At 36.7% G+C, this 16910-nt stretch overlaps 2 protein-coding genes across 2 annotated transcripts; both read right to left on the reverse strand.

Annotated features, from left to right (window-relative positions):
* Window positions 1–5670: 5670 nt before the first annotated feature.
* On the reverse strand, window positions 5671–7957 carry LOC135139102 (carboxylic ester hydrolase-like). The gene is made up of 10 exons (XM_064069192.1): window positions 7816–7957; window positions 7631–7765; window positions 7455–7580; window positions 7240–7393; window positions 7000–7185; window positions 6743–6948; window positions 6508–6688; window positions 6281–6453; window positions 5953–6227; window positions 5671–5899 (listed from the first exon to the last, which is right to left on the reverse strand). Exons 1-10 carry the CDS (start codon window positions 7867–7869, stop codon window positions 5707–5709), a joined length of 1683 nt encoding a protein of 560 aa, XP_063925262.1. The 5' UTR covers window positions 7870–7957; the 3' UTR covers window positions 5671–5706.
* Window positions 7958–13860: 5903 nt separating this feature from the next.
* Window positions 13861–16017, reverse strand: LOC135139098 (esterase FE4-like). The gene is made up of 9 exons (XM_064069187.1): window positions 15932–16017; window positions 15746–15880; window positions 15568–15699; window positions 15354–15507; window positions 15117–15302; window positions 14680–15066; window positions 14454–14626; window positions 14131–14405; window positions 13861–14073 (listed from the first exon to the last, which is right to left on the reverse strand). The coding sequence occupies exons 1-9, from the start codon at window positions 15983–15985 to the stop codon at window positions 13881–13883; spliced, it is 1689 nt and encodes a 562-aa protein (XP_063925257.1). The 5' UTR covers window positions 15986–16017; the 3' UTR covers window positions 13861–13880.
* Between the last annotated feature and the right edge of the window lie 893 nt (window positions 16018–16910).

The following is a 16910-nucleotide window of genomic DNA, read 5'->3' on the forward strand; positions in this document are numbered from 1 at the left end:
AAGGAAACACGTAATCGTAGACGCATGCTAGACGACATACTTGTTTTGCCGCCCCCAGTCACACAACCCCTTGTTTCTGAGCCCTGCAAGTCCCCCATCATTGAACCAGCAAATCCTGCGAAATCCATAGAAATCCCGGAAACCGTAGTAATTAGTAACACTCCCGTAGTTCAAGCATCGAGGTAGTAGTTGAGGTGCATGAGCCCCCAGTAGAACGGATTTCAGGTACGAAGTCAAGGACCAATAGATGACCAACCATGGATTAGCAGGAGTCGTATATAAATGTTGTGGATCACTTATTAATTAGTCTTTTTGCAGGTGCTGAAGCCCCAATCAATTTCTTTTTCTTTTTTTTTCCTCTCGTCATTTCTCCCCCGTAGCGCTAAGGAAGCCCGAAGACAGTGTTTCCATGGAAGAGTGCCGTATCCAGAAGAAATCGCAGGCCTAGAACGGGAAGTTTGGGACCGAGAAGGAATTCCTCGCCGTGGAGCGAGGTGAAAAGGTGAGAGTGTCGAAATTCGTGAAGTACGGATACTCGCGTTTTATCCTGTTACAGCAACACCCGCCACTGGATCGCCCGGAGTCGCCCGACATCAGGCCAGGATAGCTGGAAGCCACCCCGGAATCACTGGACGTCGCACTCGGAATCACCCGGACTGCCCGGAAACCAACCCGGATTTGCCCGGAGCCACCCGGATTCTACCGGATTCTGCCCGGATTCACCCGGAGTCTACCCAGACTCGCCCGGAACTGCCCCGGATCCATCTGCCACTCTCCGTAGTCCCCCCGGAACTCGCCCGGAGTCTCCCGGACTGTCTCGATCGCACTGAGACCACCGGACGGAACAGCATGGTTACAATTGCTGAACCTGGAGTCTGGACGACTCGCTTATCCCAGACTGGCTACACCTACTCAATAGTGTAGCAGGAGAATTGGACTTCATGCAAATGGACATTTGTGCAGAGTGACGTTGTTGTGAAGTGACAGAGTTAGCGCTAAGTCGATAGACTCAGAGGATCGTGTGAACGAACTGTTTTACAAGGAAACGCGCTTGTTTAGAAACTCAAGGAGACCCTGAGTTTTGTAGATGTTAGGTTATTGTAAAGGAAACTCATCAATTTATTCGAATAATCGGGAAAAAATTGTTTCGTCTTAAGGAAGGGGTGATGTAACACTTGCAAACCATCGCGTTTATTAGAGGCAACCGACGCATTTTTCTGATGGGAACTTTTCCAGAAAACGAAGATGTTATTTCTGTTGAATAATGGTTTATTACGCCGTCCCATCTTACTGCCCAAAATTCCGAAATTACCCTGCAATATCCGTCCGTACCCAAGTTCCCAAAAAAATCCCCATAGACCGAGCACGTTTTCGGTTTGATGCACTTTATACAATGGGCCCCAGCAATAACGTGGAAACCCATCGTTTAGAGGTATAAAATTGAAACGTTCTTGATCGGAGCCATTAAGCACCAGATATGCCAGTCTTTGCGCGGAACTTATTCGTAGAGATAGATGATTTTCCTTGATTGTAGATTTGATAATTGTAAATAGTAATAGGGTTTTTTTGAGAAAAGAGCTTTAGTTTCGGCCGGACAGATTGTCTCGCTTCCGGATTTGTAGAGGCGTGTTTTGCATTGCCGCCTCGAGCATGGGCCGAAGAAATCGGCTAGCAAATTCCGAAGCGGGGTAATTTTTATTAGGGTTCGAGATAGGAAATTCTCACCGTTTACAATGGGCGCAGAGTACATCTGTAACTTATGTTTGTTGTTGTAAGCCGATTGTACGGGAAGAATATTTCTATGAATTGGACGAATTTGCCGACAGACCACCCGCTCAAAGTCCTTGCTCGCTTTTTAGGTCAAAGCTGTGGGAAATTGCCCCCGGCGCGAAACCGCCCCCGAAAGGAGGTGGTTGGCTAAGAAGTACCCCCTCTAATCAGGAAGGTACGACTTGGCTTCAAAATTTTGTCCAAAAATTTAGTTACTGTTTCGGTTCTGAAGTGGTCGGTCGGGAACTTCTCCTGCGGGTTGATCTTTGTGTTTTTGTGTAGGTTTGTGTTAAATTGTCAGCTTTTAATTTAAATTCAGTTTGTGTTCATAGTTAAGGTTGTCTTTGTTTTTGTGTTTTGCTTTGAATAATTTTCTAAACGTGTGCGAATAATAAAGGAGGCTGGTCGAGACTACTTTGTAGTTTTCTTCCGTTTTTTTGACAACCCCTCTTTGCGGTTCGCGACTTTAACAGTGAAATTATGTGACCTGGTGTCGACGCCGCCATCAAAAAGGTAAGAGCAATCATTTTGTTTATTCTCACACTAATATTGTTGGGACCCACACCGGTCTGGCTAGACCGGGTTACACCCATTCCGCAAAAAAAAAAAGTAAAACAACGCTGCTTAGAGTGGCTACGACATTCTAGTCAACACCTGAAGAAAGAAAAAACAACGACAGTTTATAGTTTCTGTATCTTTTTTTAAGTGTAAATTATATTGTATTATTTTCGAATTAGGAAATCATATATATATTTATTTATTTATGTTATGAATTTATATTAATTTTTGTATTTTATTACTTATTACATATTATATTTTTTCAAACATTGAATAAAATAATAATTTGCTGTAAGCTCTAAATTTTACTCTCCATATCCATATCCCTAAATGGTAACTAGACTTTTTGAAATGCCTATTCATATCGCATAGATCATGTTATTAAAATATACTGAGAGTCATATACGTAACGTCTATGTCCATTTAATACGTTATGTTGGCGTTTAAAATAAAACGTAACAGATACATCAAAATATAGAGAATCTAGCGACATACTAACACAACGTTATGATGATGTACCAGCGAGCACGTCTCTAGTCTGAAACAGTGTGGATGTCACCAGTATGTTACAAGCATGGGTGACTGTTGATTACATTACATAGCACACAGGGAAAGCAAATGTACGCAGTTTGGGATGTAACGGTTAACAAGGTCGTAGACAGAGTTAAGTGGCATTAACATCGCTACGACGTAACTCTGTTTAATGGGATGTAAGTAGTTGTGTTTACATTACAAACTTTACGGCACTAACAATAATTATAGCTCTGTTATTCTTCTTTTTTTTGTAAACTGCAAGTCTTGTTTCCACTGCTAATATTGACTGCGCCTGTTGGTTGTTGGGTGTGGTGGTGGTCAATGAAATAGCGCTTTCTAATTTGTTGATTCATTGGTGGGTACACTAGTGTTTTAATTAGTATAGTCAATGGAGTTTATAATAAATTTAATAGCAATAATAAATTTTAAAGAAGACGAGAAATATAACTGAAGACCGTCTTTCCCTTTCCAGAAATACGCACTTATATTTTGTTTTCATAACCGAATTTCGACCAGCAAATAAAGTGTTTCAAAAAGAGAAAAGAGATCTACCATGACGCGTAATCAAGAGGAAATATGATTTCAATTTAACTAGTTAACACTTTATACTGTCATCTCCTTAAAAACCTATGACTATGAAGCTTGGTGATATCTATACTTAAAAAAGGGATGTATTTATTTGTATGTGCTTAAGATTTGTAAGTAACTTTATCTTTATAAGCAAACACAGACATCTAAAATGTGTTATTTATAAAGAACATGAAAGAGTTCATTATCGCTACACTTCAAATTGAGCGCTGTTATCAAGTAAATTATCATTGCATACTTAACACAAGTGGCACCAGTCATCGTACTGACCCGTAAGAACCCAGTTGGGGTTTGCATGTACCACCCAAAACTCACGTGATAAGCTGAATATCGTAATTGTTAAATCCCCGTTTCAGCGTCGCCGTCTATCCAGGATCCAAAGCAGCCCCGTTCAGTGAGGAGCCGCCGTCAGGGAGAGCGTAGGACCACCGCGATTAAAGTTTATTCATGTTTCTTTTGTTAGATATTTAATCCGATATTTTAGCCGTTATTACCTGATGAGGAACAAAGACCGTACATTTTTTAACAATTAACCTTAGTATTATTTATTTCTATCGCGGCCGCTCATGGGACTTCTGGAGAAACGACTTTGAGTACCCCAGTACTCCCTCTCCATAGAGGAAACGGACGCCCGAGCAACCACCCCTGTAGAAGGCGCCACCTCCATGCCGTAAAAGCGACCTCATCGCCAGGACTGGCCAGACGTGTCTCATCGGCACCACTCGGTCCAACGTGCGACGTTGACATACGGTCATGCTCACATCTCGGCCAACCTTTCACGTCACTTTTACTTTGTGTCAAAGTCAATACAAAATCAATAGTGGTACCTTTTTTTATAATGATGAGCCATTGATGTTCTAAATTTTATTACAACAAATTTTCACTATTTTTAGTTTTGCTTTGCACAAACAACTTAACGTTGTAAGATGATGTTCATTACTTCTAAAAACGACCAGTTACAGATAAAATGTGACTCTTGAAAGGTTTATTTTCACATAAAACGTTAGCAAGCATATTGCTTACCAAATATTTAAAGTGCTTTCCCTGTTTCTTCTACAAGTAGCTTAATTCAGTTCTTCCAGGAACATCTGAAGACTTTTGGCATGTGCTTTTTAGTGGGATTTAATAGGATGTTCTTTTCCACGCGTAGTTTGTTTAAGGTTATTGAGTTTTTTTCGTGCATTAGTAATTTCGCAGTTTCTACTCAACTTCTTGTTTCCGCGTTGGTTTGAATTTTTTGAAATTACTCATTAAATTTGTAATAATAGGTAATAATGAAGAATGGAACCACGACCTTCGCCTTGTTTTCTGGGTAAAAAGGTTGTTGTACATTTTGGACTTTTCGCTAAAATCTGGATGCTTAGAATAAACGACAACCCTATCAAAATATAACGGCTAAGATAAGAAATTATCGGACAAAACAGCAATCAAAGAAAAAGAAATACAATTCGGTCGATGGCGTCCATTGATCTTCCTGGCGGCAGCCTCCTCACAAACGGGGCTGCTACGTAACCTGGAGAGACGGCGACGCTGAACCGAGAATCGGAGACGGTGGCGATTTTAACGCTACATGCGCTACAATGGAACAATATAATTCCATTCAGTTCAGTAGTTATATGGTGGGGGTCCTGTTCACTTTGATCTGAGTTAACCCCGGGGGGTTCAGTGTGTCTTGAGAGTGCAAAGTAGTCGTTTTAGAAAAGAAAGTCACTAGACGTTCCGATGGGTATTAGAGTCAACTACAATAAAAGACAGAAAACCCACCCTCTAACGTGTTCTGATGAACCGGCTACATTCGAAGTGGACTCAAAAATTCATCTCTAAAGAAAAAGCTTATCGATACCGACAAGTAGTGAGCTGAAGTTACCCACGAAACTTACTTCTGGAAGTTTCTAATGGGTCAACCGTGGCGGAGTTAGCCCGAGGTGATCCAGGAAACTCATTCCCGAAATGTTTTGAAATATACGACTTCCTAAGTTAATTTCCCGTAAAAATGGTCCAGAAACCATGTTCAAAGTGAACCAAAACATGAGCGTGCTCAAAAGACTCATTTTCTAGTGTTTCCGTATTGGTTTAGGAATAATAGATGTTTCGGACTTCTAAGAAGTGTAAATATAAAAATTAATATCTAGGTTTAGGGTACTTTTGATATTAACACTGAATTGTAAACAAGCTCATATTTTCTTTGTCAGCAACGTTAATACAAAACACGACCGATAATTAATTTCAAAATTAGTTATATTATTATTATTATTATTAATATGTATCGAAATCAGTAAAATTTAAACTTTCATAAAGATTATTCCACTTCTCAATAACTTCTGCCTTGATGTGGTTTTTGATTTCCAGTTGCTCGTTGATATCAAGGTATAAGAAATCACCATCTTCGACGGAAAGTTTTGACCAAGTAATATTCTGAAACAATTCTGACAACTCTGGAGTCGGATTTCTAAAGAAAAACTTCCAGTAGTAAAAGGTGTAGGCAAAAGTTGTATCACTTACTGATATTTTGCAAAATTCGTCCAAAGTTTGATAAGTCGTTGCGACGTAAGTGTATCACTTTCTGTAAAATCGCTGAAACTACACCCCATCGTACTACCACAAAAAAGATATGAAAGTTCTTCTGCATGACCGACACTTTCAGCACCATCATAGTGGATGGAAATGCCTCCAGGTAATCCATCGTAAGAAAACTGGTAGAAATAAATTTCAGTAAATGCGGATGCTAGTTCGGCGTGTTTGGTTACTGGTCTACTGAAAGAGTTGTCGGTAGAATACTAAAAAAACAGTGTTGGCTGGGTTGTTTTTGATATTAATTTAATAACCATACTCGAACACCATCTCCCAAGCGAGTGCCGAAGGGTTCACCATTTGTATAAATATCGCGAATGGACTTTGCCATGTCTGCATGTAGTTGACTATCCGTAATTTGCATGTCGTTTGGTACTATCAAATCTAAGTCATTATCCCATGCTTCTAAAACTGACTGCAGAGCGACTGGATCTGAAATTACGTACACACGTTAAGTGGTCCTTAACATCAGATCTCAAGAACTACCCTGATTAAAGAGTAAATTTTCTTCAGAGTTAATACCCATTATAACAGGTACCTTTAAGATATTTCCTGCTTGTAGGAGTCCATACATTTTCTTGGTGATAAAAGCGTCTGGATTTTTCACCTCAATTACAGGTGCATAGACAACTCCTTGAGAAACATCATAGTCCCATGGGGTACTTACCTATCAAAAATGCAGTCATTTTGTGCATTGATATAAAAAAATAAAATCGTTTACGCTTTCCCTATATTGTCGGGCAGCTGCATCCAAATCATCAGCACTAACACTCTGTAAAAATTCTAGCAATGCATTCGAATCCTCACTAGTCGAAAAAGTCGAGTTAAGTACTCCCGCTGTTTCGAAGGCAATTCTTCTAGCGTTTCTTTGGTAGGCCCATGGGGACAAAAAGGAACCGCTTTCTAAAATTGCTGCTCTGAACAATCCTGAAAATATTGAAATAATTTTGGCTTTTGAACAATTTATAAGTGGAGTACCTTCTGAACTTTGATCTAGAAGTTGATACGCCACAGAAGCTGAACCTGCACTTTCGCCAAAAATAGTTATTTGTTCTGGGTCGCCACCAAACAAGTGTACATTTTCATGAGTCCATTGTATAGCTAGACGTTGATCTTTAAGTCCATTGTTACCAGGTACTACTTCATCTCCTGTTGACAAAAAACCTAAGAAAATTCAATCATTGAAATGTTTTGATGTATCAGGAGTAATCAGGTTACCAAAAACTCCTAGTCTATAGTTGATAGTAACTAAAATGACTTCATTGTCTATAAACAGATCAGGTTGGTAGTACAAGCTCCAGCCTTCGATGAATGCACCACCATGAATAAAAAGCATGACAGGAAGGGAGGCATTTTCATTATCTGCAGGTAACTATAAAGTAGCACAGAATGAAACCATTGGTTGTTAAATTGAAGTCCTGGAATGTACCTACCGTTGGTGTATAAACATTGACAAAAAGGCAGTCTTCAGAATCAGATTCTAAACCGCCTTGATAACAACTCGCATCTAAATATGTCGTATTAAGAACACCATCCCAAGAATCAGCGGGTTGAGGTGCCTGAAATATATATACCATCTATCAAATACCACCACTAAATATTTCAGTACCTTAAATCGAAGTTCACCAACTGGTGGAGCTGCGTAAGGTATTTTCTGGAAAGCGTAATAAGGTGTGTTGGTATAAGTTGTGGCCTGGCGCCCTAATATTTTGCCATTTGGAAGCTCTACAACTGGATCTTCAATCTGAAATAATTCTTTGGAAAATGGTAATCACTAAAGATACTTACACATACAGCTAAAACCATTTGAAATATGGTAAGTAGATAAAGAAATGTTTTGTTACACATGTTGTAGTAGTTTATTAAGTATAGTCGACCGAAAAAGAGTTACCACCTTAGTTTTACTGTGCACAAATAATTTGTAGTACTCGGATGATGTTCATAATTTCTAAATTGATTAGTAATCGTTACTGATAAACTGATTCTCGAAGATTTTATCTCCATTTTATCTTTTCTTTTGGGTGGAATAACAAGATATAAAGTTAAAACATCACAAACAATAATTTATCTTGTTTCCACAGATTGCTTAATCACTCCATTCTAGGAGTATCTAAATGATTCTCACCGCCCTTTCCTGGTAGAAACTAATAGAATTAATATTCATGTAAGTCACCTATTTTCCGGTTAATAATAATTATGTTCACTTTTGTGCAGTAATGTTTCAACAGGTTAAATTTAATTTTTATTTTTGAGCAGACTTTACTTCTCTAGTAAGAACATGATTTGTTCATCATTTGTCTAGAGCGTTCCTTTACTTACCGACCGTAATCAAAGGGAGTATAGCAATCGAGTTCGTCTAACGAATTACTACTTTCACATCTTCCGTTTCCATCTGCCTGCCTGTCTGTCTGTCTGGTGTGTGTATCAATTTTTATTTCACACGTAATCTCCGAAACTACTGGACCAATTGTTGCCAAATTTTGTGTGTACATTAGGAATGTCATGTAGATGGTAAAACGCTCACCAACATTTTTGTAATCATCTCACCAATACCGTTATGACAACTCCACAAAATTTTTCATAGTAAGGTTTAAATTTTATAAAATAATACACTCCTGTACTTGTTCCTTATGAATCCGTCTTCAGATTTTCCCCAAAGCATCAAAATTTTCTCTAAAAAATCGAAATTTTCGAGGGTTTGGTTTCAAACACAAAAATCTTTTGCTTTTTATGTTATTATTGCTATTATCTATTATATATTTTTTTATTTATCATATCTCAAGAACAGTACACTACAGTGTTTTATTATTAGTATTACACTGCATGTTTGAATTGAGAGTCGTGTCCTTGCTGAAATAATGGTGAGCGATAGAGTCTCAAATGGGAAAACTCACTACACAAGCACGTGTGTATCAAAATGTGTTAAAATTTATTGGTTGCTAAAAATAAACATTTTTAACTCGTTACTATGGAAATTTGCAATTTTACAATTTTTTACAGAATTGCACCTATAGGCTCTACCTTTATCAAGGCATTCATATTTTTGGAGCCCTTGTTAATCCGTTTCCGGTCATGGTCACTCCAGGCGAAATATAAACAAGTGTGTTTTCGTAAGATATTGCGCTTGAACGCGAGAAGACAGAGCCTGGATAATTAAAATATAATACATTAATGTGTTCAGGAAAACAAGCTTTACATAAAATATGAAAATTAAAAAGTGTTGGATATCGTAAACAAACAAAAAAAATTATAAAATGTTAAAACACATTTATAGGATGTCATTTAACTTTTTACTCTCTTACTGGTATTACTTATCTGTTATATTTGTTTTAATGTATAGAGGTTATCAACTTATCATAAATAAATGTTCATAAAATCCTTTCAGCACTACAGAGTATAGACAGCTAACTTTTCTTTATTTAATTCCTCTAAGAAATGTTTTCTTGTAGTTCCTCTAAATGTATTTATATCATCATTTCGATTTTAAATTTATCAAGATTTTATATTTAGTATTTACGTAAACAACACAATAAATAAGCGACAAAATCTTTCTCAAAAGTTATTCGGAATAGTTCATTAAAAAATACGTTATAATTACACGAGCTCAAGTTTGTAAAATGAGCCGCTCACTCTATTTAAAGAGATTAATAATTAACAGGCGGATCAGCAGTAACACCTTCTGCGCACAGATTTTCATGGCTCGTAAGCGGTAAGTTGCTACCGCTTACGCACGCCGAGGTCATAGTGATGAGCGAACAAATCAGAGACGAGTCTTCTACGTGTGTGAGACGTCAGCTAAAAGTAGAAGTTATAAATTTGCTGTTGACGTTGAAGTTCCCGTTGCAGTTGCTGTTCCCGTTGACGTTGCTTTTGGAGCTGAAAATTGTCATTTATAAGCTCCGTTGCCAAGTTGCCGTTGATAGTAACTTTGATGTTCAGCTTTTACCGTATTTAGAGGGGCTTAGAAGAAAAGTGGAGGATTTAAGTTGATTACTAAAAAAATTTTCCATTTTAGACATATTTTAAGTTTTTTGTTGTCGAAATAAGTCTAAATTATTTTTCTTCAACAAATTACCATGTAAGATATGTTTTTGAGTATAGTGTTATTTAAAAAATATTGTGTATATTAAAAAAAAATTAAAGCCAAAGATTAAGCCCCACCCATACCTGCCCTCATCTAAATAGCAATGAAGTTTTCATTCGTTGACAGCCCTAGGGGAGGCGCCTAACTGTAAAATCCATATTTCCTTACAAAAAATTACCAAAAAAACCTTGACATGTGAGAAATTTTTTAAGTTAAGACACAAATGGTAGTTATAATTGAACGTCTTGACAAAGCCATAAAATAAACTGCGAAACTGTCAAGGTAGAAGACATCAAGTTAAAAATAAAAAAACTGCAGGATTAGACTTGGTACCAGCTTATATAGTGAAAGATTGTTACAATATTTTTTGCGAACCTTTGCTGCATATTTATAATTTAATCTTGAAAACGTCAACCTTCCCCTCAATATGGAAAAAAGTTAAAGTTTGTCCAGTATTTAAAAGTGGAGATCATACTAATATTGTGAATTACCGACCCATTGCTATATTATCGAATTTTTCAAAAGTTTTTGAATCTATTCTTTATAAACACTTATATGCACAGGTTAAAAACTTAATTTCCCCTTGTCAGCATGGTTTTATGAAAAAGAGATCAACTGAAACTAACTTAGCTGTACTATCACAATACGTTGCCGAAGCTTTGAACCAGCGTGGCCAAGTGGATGTTTTGTACACCGATTTTCGGAAGGCTTTCGACACCATAAACTTCCTTATACTCATTAAGAAATTAGATCACTTTGGGTTTTCGGGAGGACTGTGTAATCTGTTTCTATCGTATCTTTCTGAAAGAGAGCAAGTAGTTGTTTATCAACAGAGTAGATCCTTGCCATTTTTCGCCACGTCTGGTGTACCACAGGGATCCAACTTAGGGCCCCTGTTGTTTCTACTGTTTATCAATGACCTTAGTGACATAATGGATAGCAACAGATTGTTCTACGCAGACGACTTGAAATTATACGCCAAAATTGATTGTTTTAGCGATTGCTTAAATCTTCAACATGATTTAGATAAAGTTTATAACTGGTGTTGCGAGAATTGTCTGTTTCTGAACATTGGTAAATGCAAGGTGATATCTTACAGTCGTAAAAGGCAGATTACTCAGTTTGACTATAGCATTAATAATGACTTAATACAACGTTGCTCGAAAACTACTGACTTAGGTGTGACATTTGATACTGAATTTACCTTCAGGGAACATATTACCATTAAAATTAAGGAATCATGCCGTGTTTTAGGCTTCATTTACAGAAATTGTTCTGATTTTAGAAATAGAAACGATAGTTTGAAGACCCTATATTACGCTTTGGTGCGTTCTAAACTCGAGTATTGCTCTCTAATTTGGTATCCTGTGTACTCCTATATGGTTAAAGGGATAGAGCGTATCCAACGTAAATTTCTGAAATTTCTTTATCGCCAACGTTTTGGTTATTACCCTCATAGACACTTTGAGCATTCCATCCTTTTGTCTATCTTTGGAGTATTGTCACTTGAAACAAGGAGGGTCTTATCATCCATTAATTTTGTATATAAGTTAAATAATTTTTATATTGACTGTCCCCTGCTTTTAGATTATCTTAATTTTTATGTGCCTCGTTTATCAAGTAGAAGTAGTCGCACGTTTTATTGCACCTTTAATAGAAGTAATGCCCTAAAGAGATCGCCTATCACGGTTGCTTGCTCCAACTTTAATATATTTGCGAAAGATTGTGATCTTAACTTCGATTCCTTAAAATGTATTCTAGGTAAAGCTGTTCTCGAGTTTAGCAAAAAATAGTTTATCTTTATCTAATTAGTTTATATATTTTTCTATATGTTTTTGTGCGCATCTGTACACTTATTTGTTTATTGTTTTTTATATATGTATTTTGTATTTTTTTCTTTTGCCTACTTGTGGCTTATGCTGTTTGGCAAATATATATCTATTATTATTATTATTATTATTATTATCTCTTCTTCTTATTTGTTATGTCCACGAGTCCCGAAATACAAAAAAAAATATAGTATAAGGTAAAAATGGACGAGAATAAAATTATGAGCAGTGTTTTCAGTTTATAAGAATAAAAAAAAATCATCACAATTGACATGGGGTGAGTGGGCGAGCTTTAGATTATGGCTTTTTTTCTTAATATACATCGTATTCTTTGAACAACCCGATACTCAAAAATATGTTTTTAATTTCTTGTAAAGAAATAAGTATTTTGCAGTTAAGCTCCACCCCCTTGGTTCACGGCGAATAAAAAAATCATCACAATTGAGATCGGGCGGGTGGGCGGGCTTACATTTTGCCTTTTTTTTTTTCATATGTGTAGACTTCTTTTCACAACATGAAATTTAAAACATGTTTAAAGTGGAATATTTGCATAAGGAAATATCGATTTCGCAATTAGGCTCCACCCCATAATTGCAAAATGCATATTTCCTTCCAAAAATGTACCATTTTAACCATGTTTTAAGTTTCTTGTTGAGAAAAGATAGCTACGTATATTAAGAAACAAGTCTCATTTGTTTAGCTGTGTTAGTGAAAACCATGTGTTTGTGTTTTATTGGGAACTTCACAAGGACAACTGTTTATACAAAAATTAATCGCTTTCGACGCCGTTGTCCCCTTCAACGAGCGTAATTAGTGTAACACCAGTTAATTCCCGATTTTCTAGTCTGAAATTTTGCAAAAATTTGGCGAATTCATCTGTCATTTAGATTTTTTTTTTTTAGAGTATAACTCAATTAAATGTTAGTTAATTTTTCCTGCAACACTTGTATCGTTCTAAAAGCGGAAAGCACGATTTCTAGTCAAAATTGTAGATTTTTTCATGTCATTTGCACAAATGGATTGTCACTTGTACACTTCATGTTTTGCAAAGACCGGATATAAAGCGTAAATATGCAGCAGGTTTTTTGAGCATACCGATGTAATTTGTGTGTTGTACCTGTCAACAAAGTCAAATCATGGAGGAAGGGTGACACATCACGACCAGGAACTTAAATTCCGCTCTCGTTGCAACGTCCTTGAATTTACCGCAACATCATGGTAATAATTGAAGTATTACTATACAGTTACTTTAGTAACGAGACGACTTACCTGTTTTCGTTGTTTTGTTTAAATTTGTGAGATAAATAAAAAAAAATTAAACGCAATTTAAAGAATATAAAACCAGCTCTATGAATCACTTCATTCTTCTTCTTCCAATCTAATTTTTAGACTAATTTTGAGGTGTAGAATTCATTGCCGTCATAAGTTGTTGAATATTAATTATTAAAAAATATGTTTCGAGTTTATCCATTTCGAAATAGTCCAATATAGAGAGTTTGCGTTTGTACCATTCGATTCCTTGGAGTTTTTGGTAACGGAAAATGAATTTGTCATTTGCCAAAATTAGACTTATTTTGGACAAATATGGCTGTTTTTGTGTGAAAATCAAGCAGTTTAACTCCTTATTTCTTCGGAAGCGTGTAACACTGTGTCTCACTAACATTGAAGGGATTTGATTGGTTCGAATTTTCATTACCGCAGGTAGTCGAGACAGACAGATGTATATGGTTTTGATGGTTGTGTAAATAGAAAGTGATTTTCGAGCTCGGGCTTTTGGCAAAAGGGTACGGCATTTCTACAAGACAGGAATTTGCAATAATGAGGTTACTCATAAAAATCGTTTGTCGGGATTCTAGACAATTTCCTCCTTTGCGTTCTAAATATATTTGTATGATCGTTTTCACCGCCAATATATTGAAGACAAAGGTCATTTTAAAACTGTGTTATTAATAAGTATCAAAATCTGTAAAATTTAAACTTTCATATAGATTGTTCCACTTCTGAAGGACTTCTGCTTTGAGATGGTTTTTGATTTCCAGTTGCTCGTTGATATCGAGGAATAGAAAATCACCACCTTCGACTGAAAGTTGAGACCAAGTAATATTCTGGAACAATTCTGACAAATCTGGAGTCGGATTTCTAAGCAAAAACACTCATCGGTAGTTAAAAGTGCCAGCAAAAACTTGTTACACTTACTGATATTTTGCAAAATTTGTCCAAAGCTTTATGAGTCGTTGAGATGTAACCGTATCACTTTCTGTGAATTCGCTGATGTTGCATCCAAGCATACTACTACAAAAAATATATGGAATTTCTTCAGCATGGCCAACACTTTCAGCACCATCATAGTGGATGGAAATGTGCCCAGGTAAACCATCGTAGGAAAACTGGTAGAAATAAATTTCAGTGAACGCGGACGCTAGTTCTGCGTGCTTAGTTACTGGTCTACTGAAGGAAGTGTCGGTGGAATACTAAAAAATAGTGTTAGATGGGTTATTTGATTGAATTAGTAACCATACTCGAACGCCATCTCCTAAACGTGTGCCAAAGGGTTCACCATTTGTGTAAATATCTCGGATGGATTTTGCCATCTCGGCATGTTGTTGACTATTCGTAATTTGCATGTCGTTTGGTACTATCAAATCCAAGTTGTTATCCCATGATTCTAAAATTGACTGCAGAACGACTGGGTCTGAAATTGTATACTATGTTACGTGTCCCTTATCATCAGATCTTGAGAACTACCTTGATTAAACAGTAAATTTTCTTCAGAGTTAATACCCAATATAACAGGTACTTTTAAGATATTTCCTGCTTGCAGTAGCCCGTACATTTTCTTGGTGATAAAAGCGTCTGGATTTTTCACCTCAATTACAGGTGCGTAGACAATCCCTTGAGAAACATCGTAGTCCCATGGAGTACTTACACTTTCCATATACTGTTGTCCAGCTGCATCTAGATCATCTGCACTGACTCCTTGTAAAAATTCTAACAATGCACTGGAATCATCGCTGGTACAAAAAGTTGAATTTAGGACTCCAGCTGTTTCGAAGGCAATTCTTCTAGCGTTTCTTTGATAGGTCCAAGGACACAGAAAGGACCCGCTTTCCAAAATTGCTGCTCTGAACAGTCCTGAGAATATTGAAATATTAACTGTTTCAAACTATTAATAATTACAACACCTTCTGAATTCTGATTCAGTAGCTGATATGCTACAGACGCTGAACCTGCACTTTCACCAAAAATAGTTATTCTTTCTGGATCACCACCGAACAAATGGATATTGTCATGAGTCCACTGTATAGCTAAGCGTTGATCTTTGAGTCCATTATTTCCAGGTATTACATCATCTTCTGTTGACAAGAATCCTGAAAATACATTTTTGTAAATATTTAACTTAGAGGTAACAAATCTTTTACCAAAAACTCCTAGCCTGTAATTAATAGTAACCAAAATGACTTCGTTGTCTATAAAAAGATCCGGTGGGTAGTGCAAGCTCCAACCAACAATGAATGCACCACCATGGATAAAGAGCATGACAGGAAGGGAAGCATTTTCATTATTTGTAGGTAGCTACCAATTGTACAAAACTAGATCATCGGCTTTAACACTGGAAGTGTAAAATGTGCATACCGTTGGTGTATAGACATTGACGAAAAGACAATCCTCAGAATCCGACGATAAATCACCTTGTTGTTGATAACAACTAACATCTAAATATGTTGTGTTAAGGACACCATCCCAAGTTTGAGCGGGTTGAGGTGCCTGAAATATTGGTAAAAGTTTACAAGTACCAGTCGAAACGTAATACCTTAAATCGAAGAGCACCAACTGGTGGAGTTGCATACGGTATTTTCTGGAAAAGGTAAAAGGGTGTATTGGTATAGGTTGTTGCTAGGCGTCCTAATATTTTTCCATTGGGAAGCTCTACAATAGGATCTTCAATCTGAAAAAACTTATATAGACTTAATCAATCACTAAAAGTACCTACACGTACTGATAAAACCACTTTAATTATGATAACAAACCAAATGAATGTCTCGTAAAGCATTTTTTTCTGACGATATTGTTTTACGTCTAGTTTTAAAATAAAGAAAAAGAGTACTATTTTTTTTTAAATAAAACTTAGAATTCAAAGAGTTCTCAGATAACGTTCCTGATTTCTAAAAACTACATACGATTACGAGTAATCTTTTTTATATTGAGTGATAATATTGTAAGGTGCAGTGGCGGCTCGTCAGGGGGGGGCAGTTAGGCCAGGCCGAGTCTGTCACCGAACTTGTCAATTTACGATATTCATTTTTATTTTAAACGCAAGAATATAATTTAAAGCTATTTTGAAATCACCTGATTTTACTGTTGTTATTATTTTTTTAATTACAAAAAGCGTTATCTAATTTATTCACTTTCGTTCGGAAGCACAAATCGTGCCGGGAAGTTTAAATATTTTTACTGCGAGGAGCAGCAGCTGAGGCCGGCCGACTACAAGAATAAACGTCGAATAATGTCATATCTGCTATCGCTCTCTGTTTAGCGGAATTAAAGAGAAATAGCTATAAAGACTGATACGTGTCTGATACCCTCTGATTAACGCGCCTGCAGCAGTGATTGGTCAAATGTCTGCTAAAATCGACCGGCCTTTTGGCAGTACATCAAGTTGTTATAGCGCTATCACCTTCTGTTTGTATAAGTTAGAAGGCAATAGCGATGAAACCGTACAATATTACGTTTCATCACTCCACTTCTGCCGTGCACTTTTCCATGCGGTTCCCCACTACCAGCACCGGCCGGCCGCTGTCTGTATATTGTGAATTTCTGCAGTCTTCACGTGGATGAAATTGGTTTAGGTTTGTTTCTAATTTCAGTAACAATGACAACAGTTAGTAAGAGAATTAGTAACTGATTTAAATTTTGATGCTGTTACACATCTATTAAATAATGACTTTCGACTTTTAACATACGATGATCAATTCCTG

Source organism: Zophobas morio, unplaced genomic scaffold (assembly GCF_036711695.1).
Source record: "Zophobas morio isolate AGI-343-1 ecotype UQ-CSIRO unplaced genomic scaffold, CSIRO_AGI_Zmor_V1 ptg000030l, whole genome shotgun sequence".
Taxonomy (NCBI): Eukaryota; Metazoa; Arthropoda; class Insecta; order Coleoptera; family Tenebrionidae; genus Zophobas; species Zophobas morio.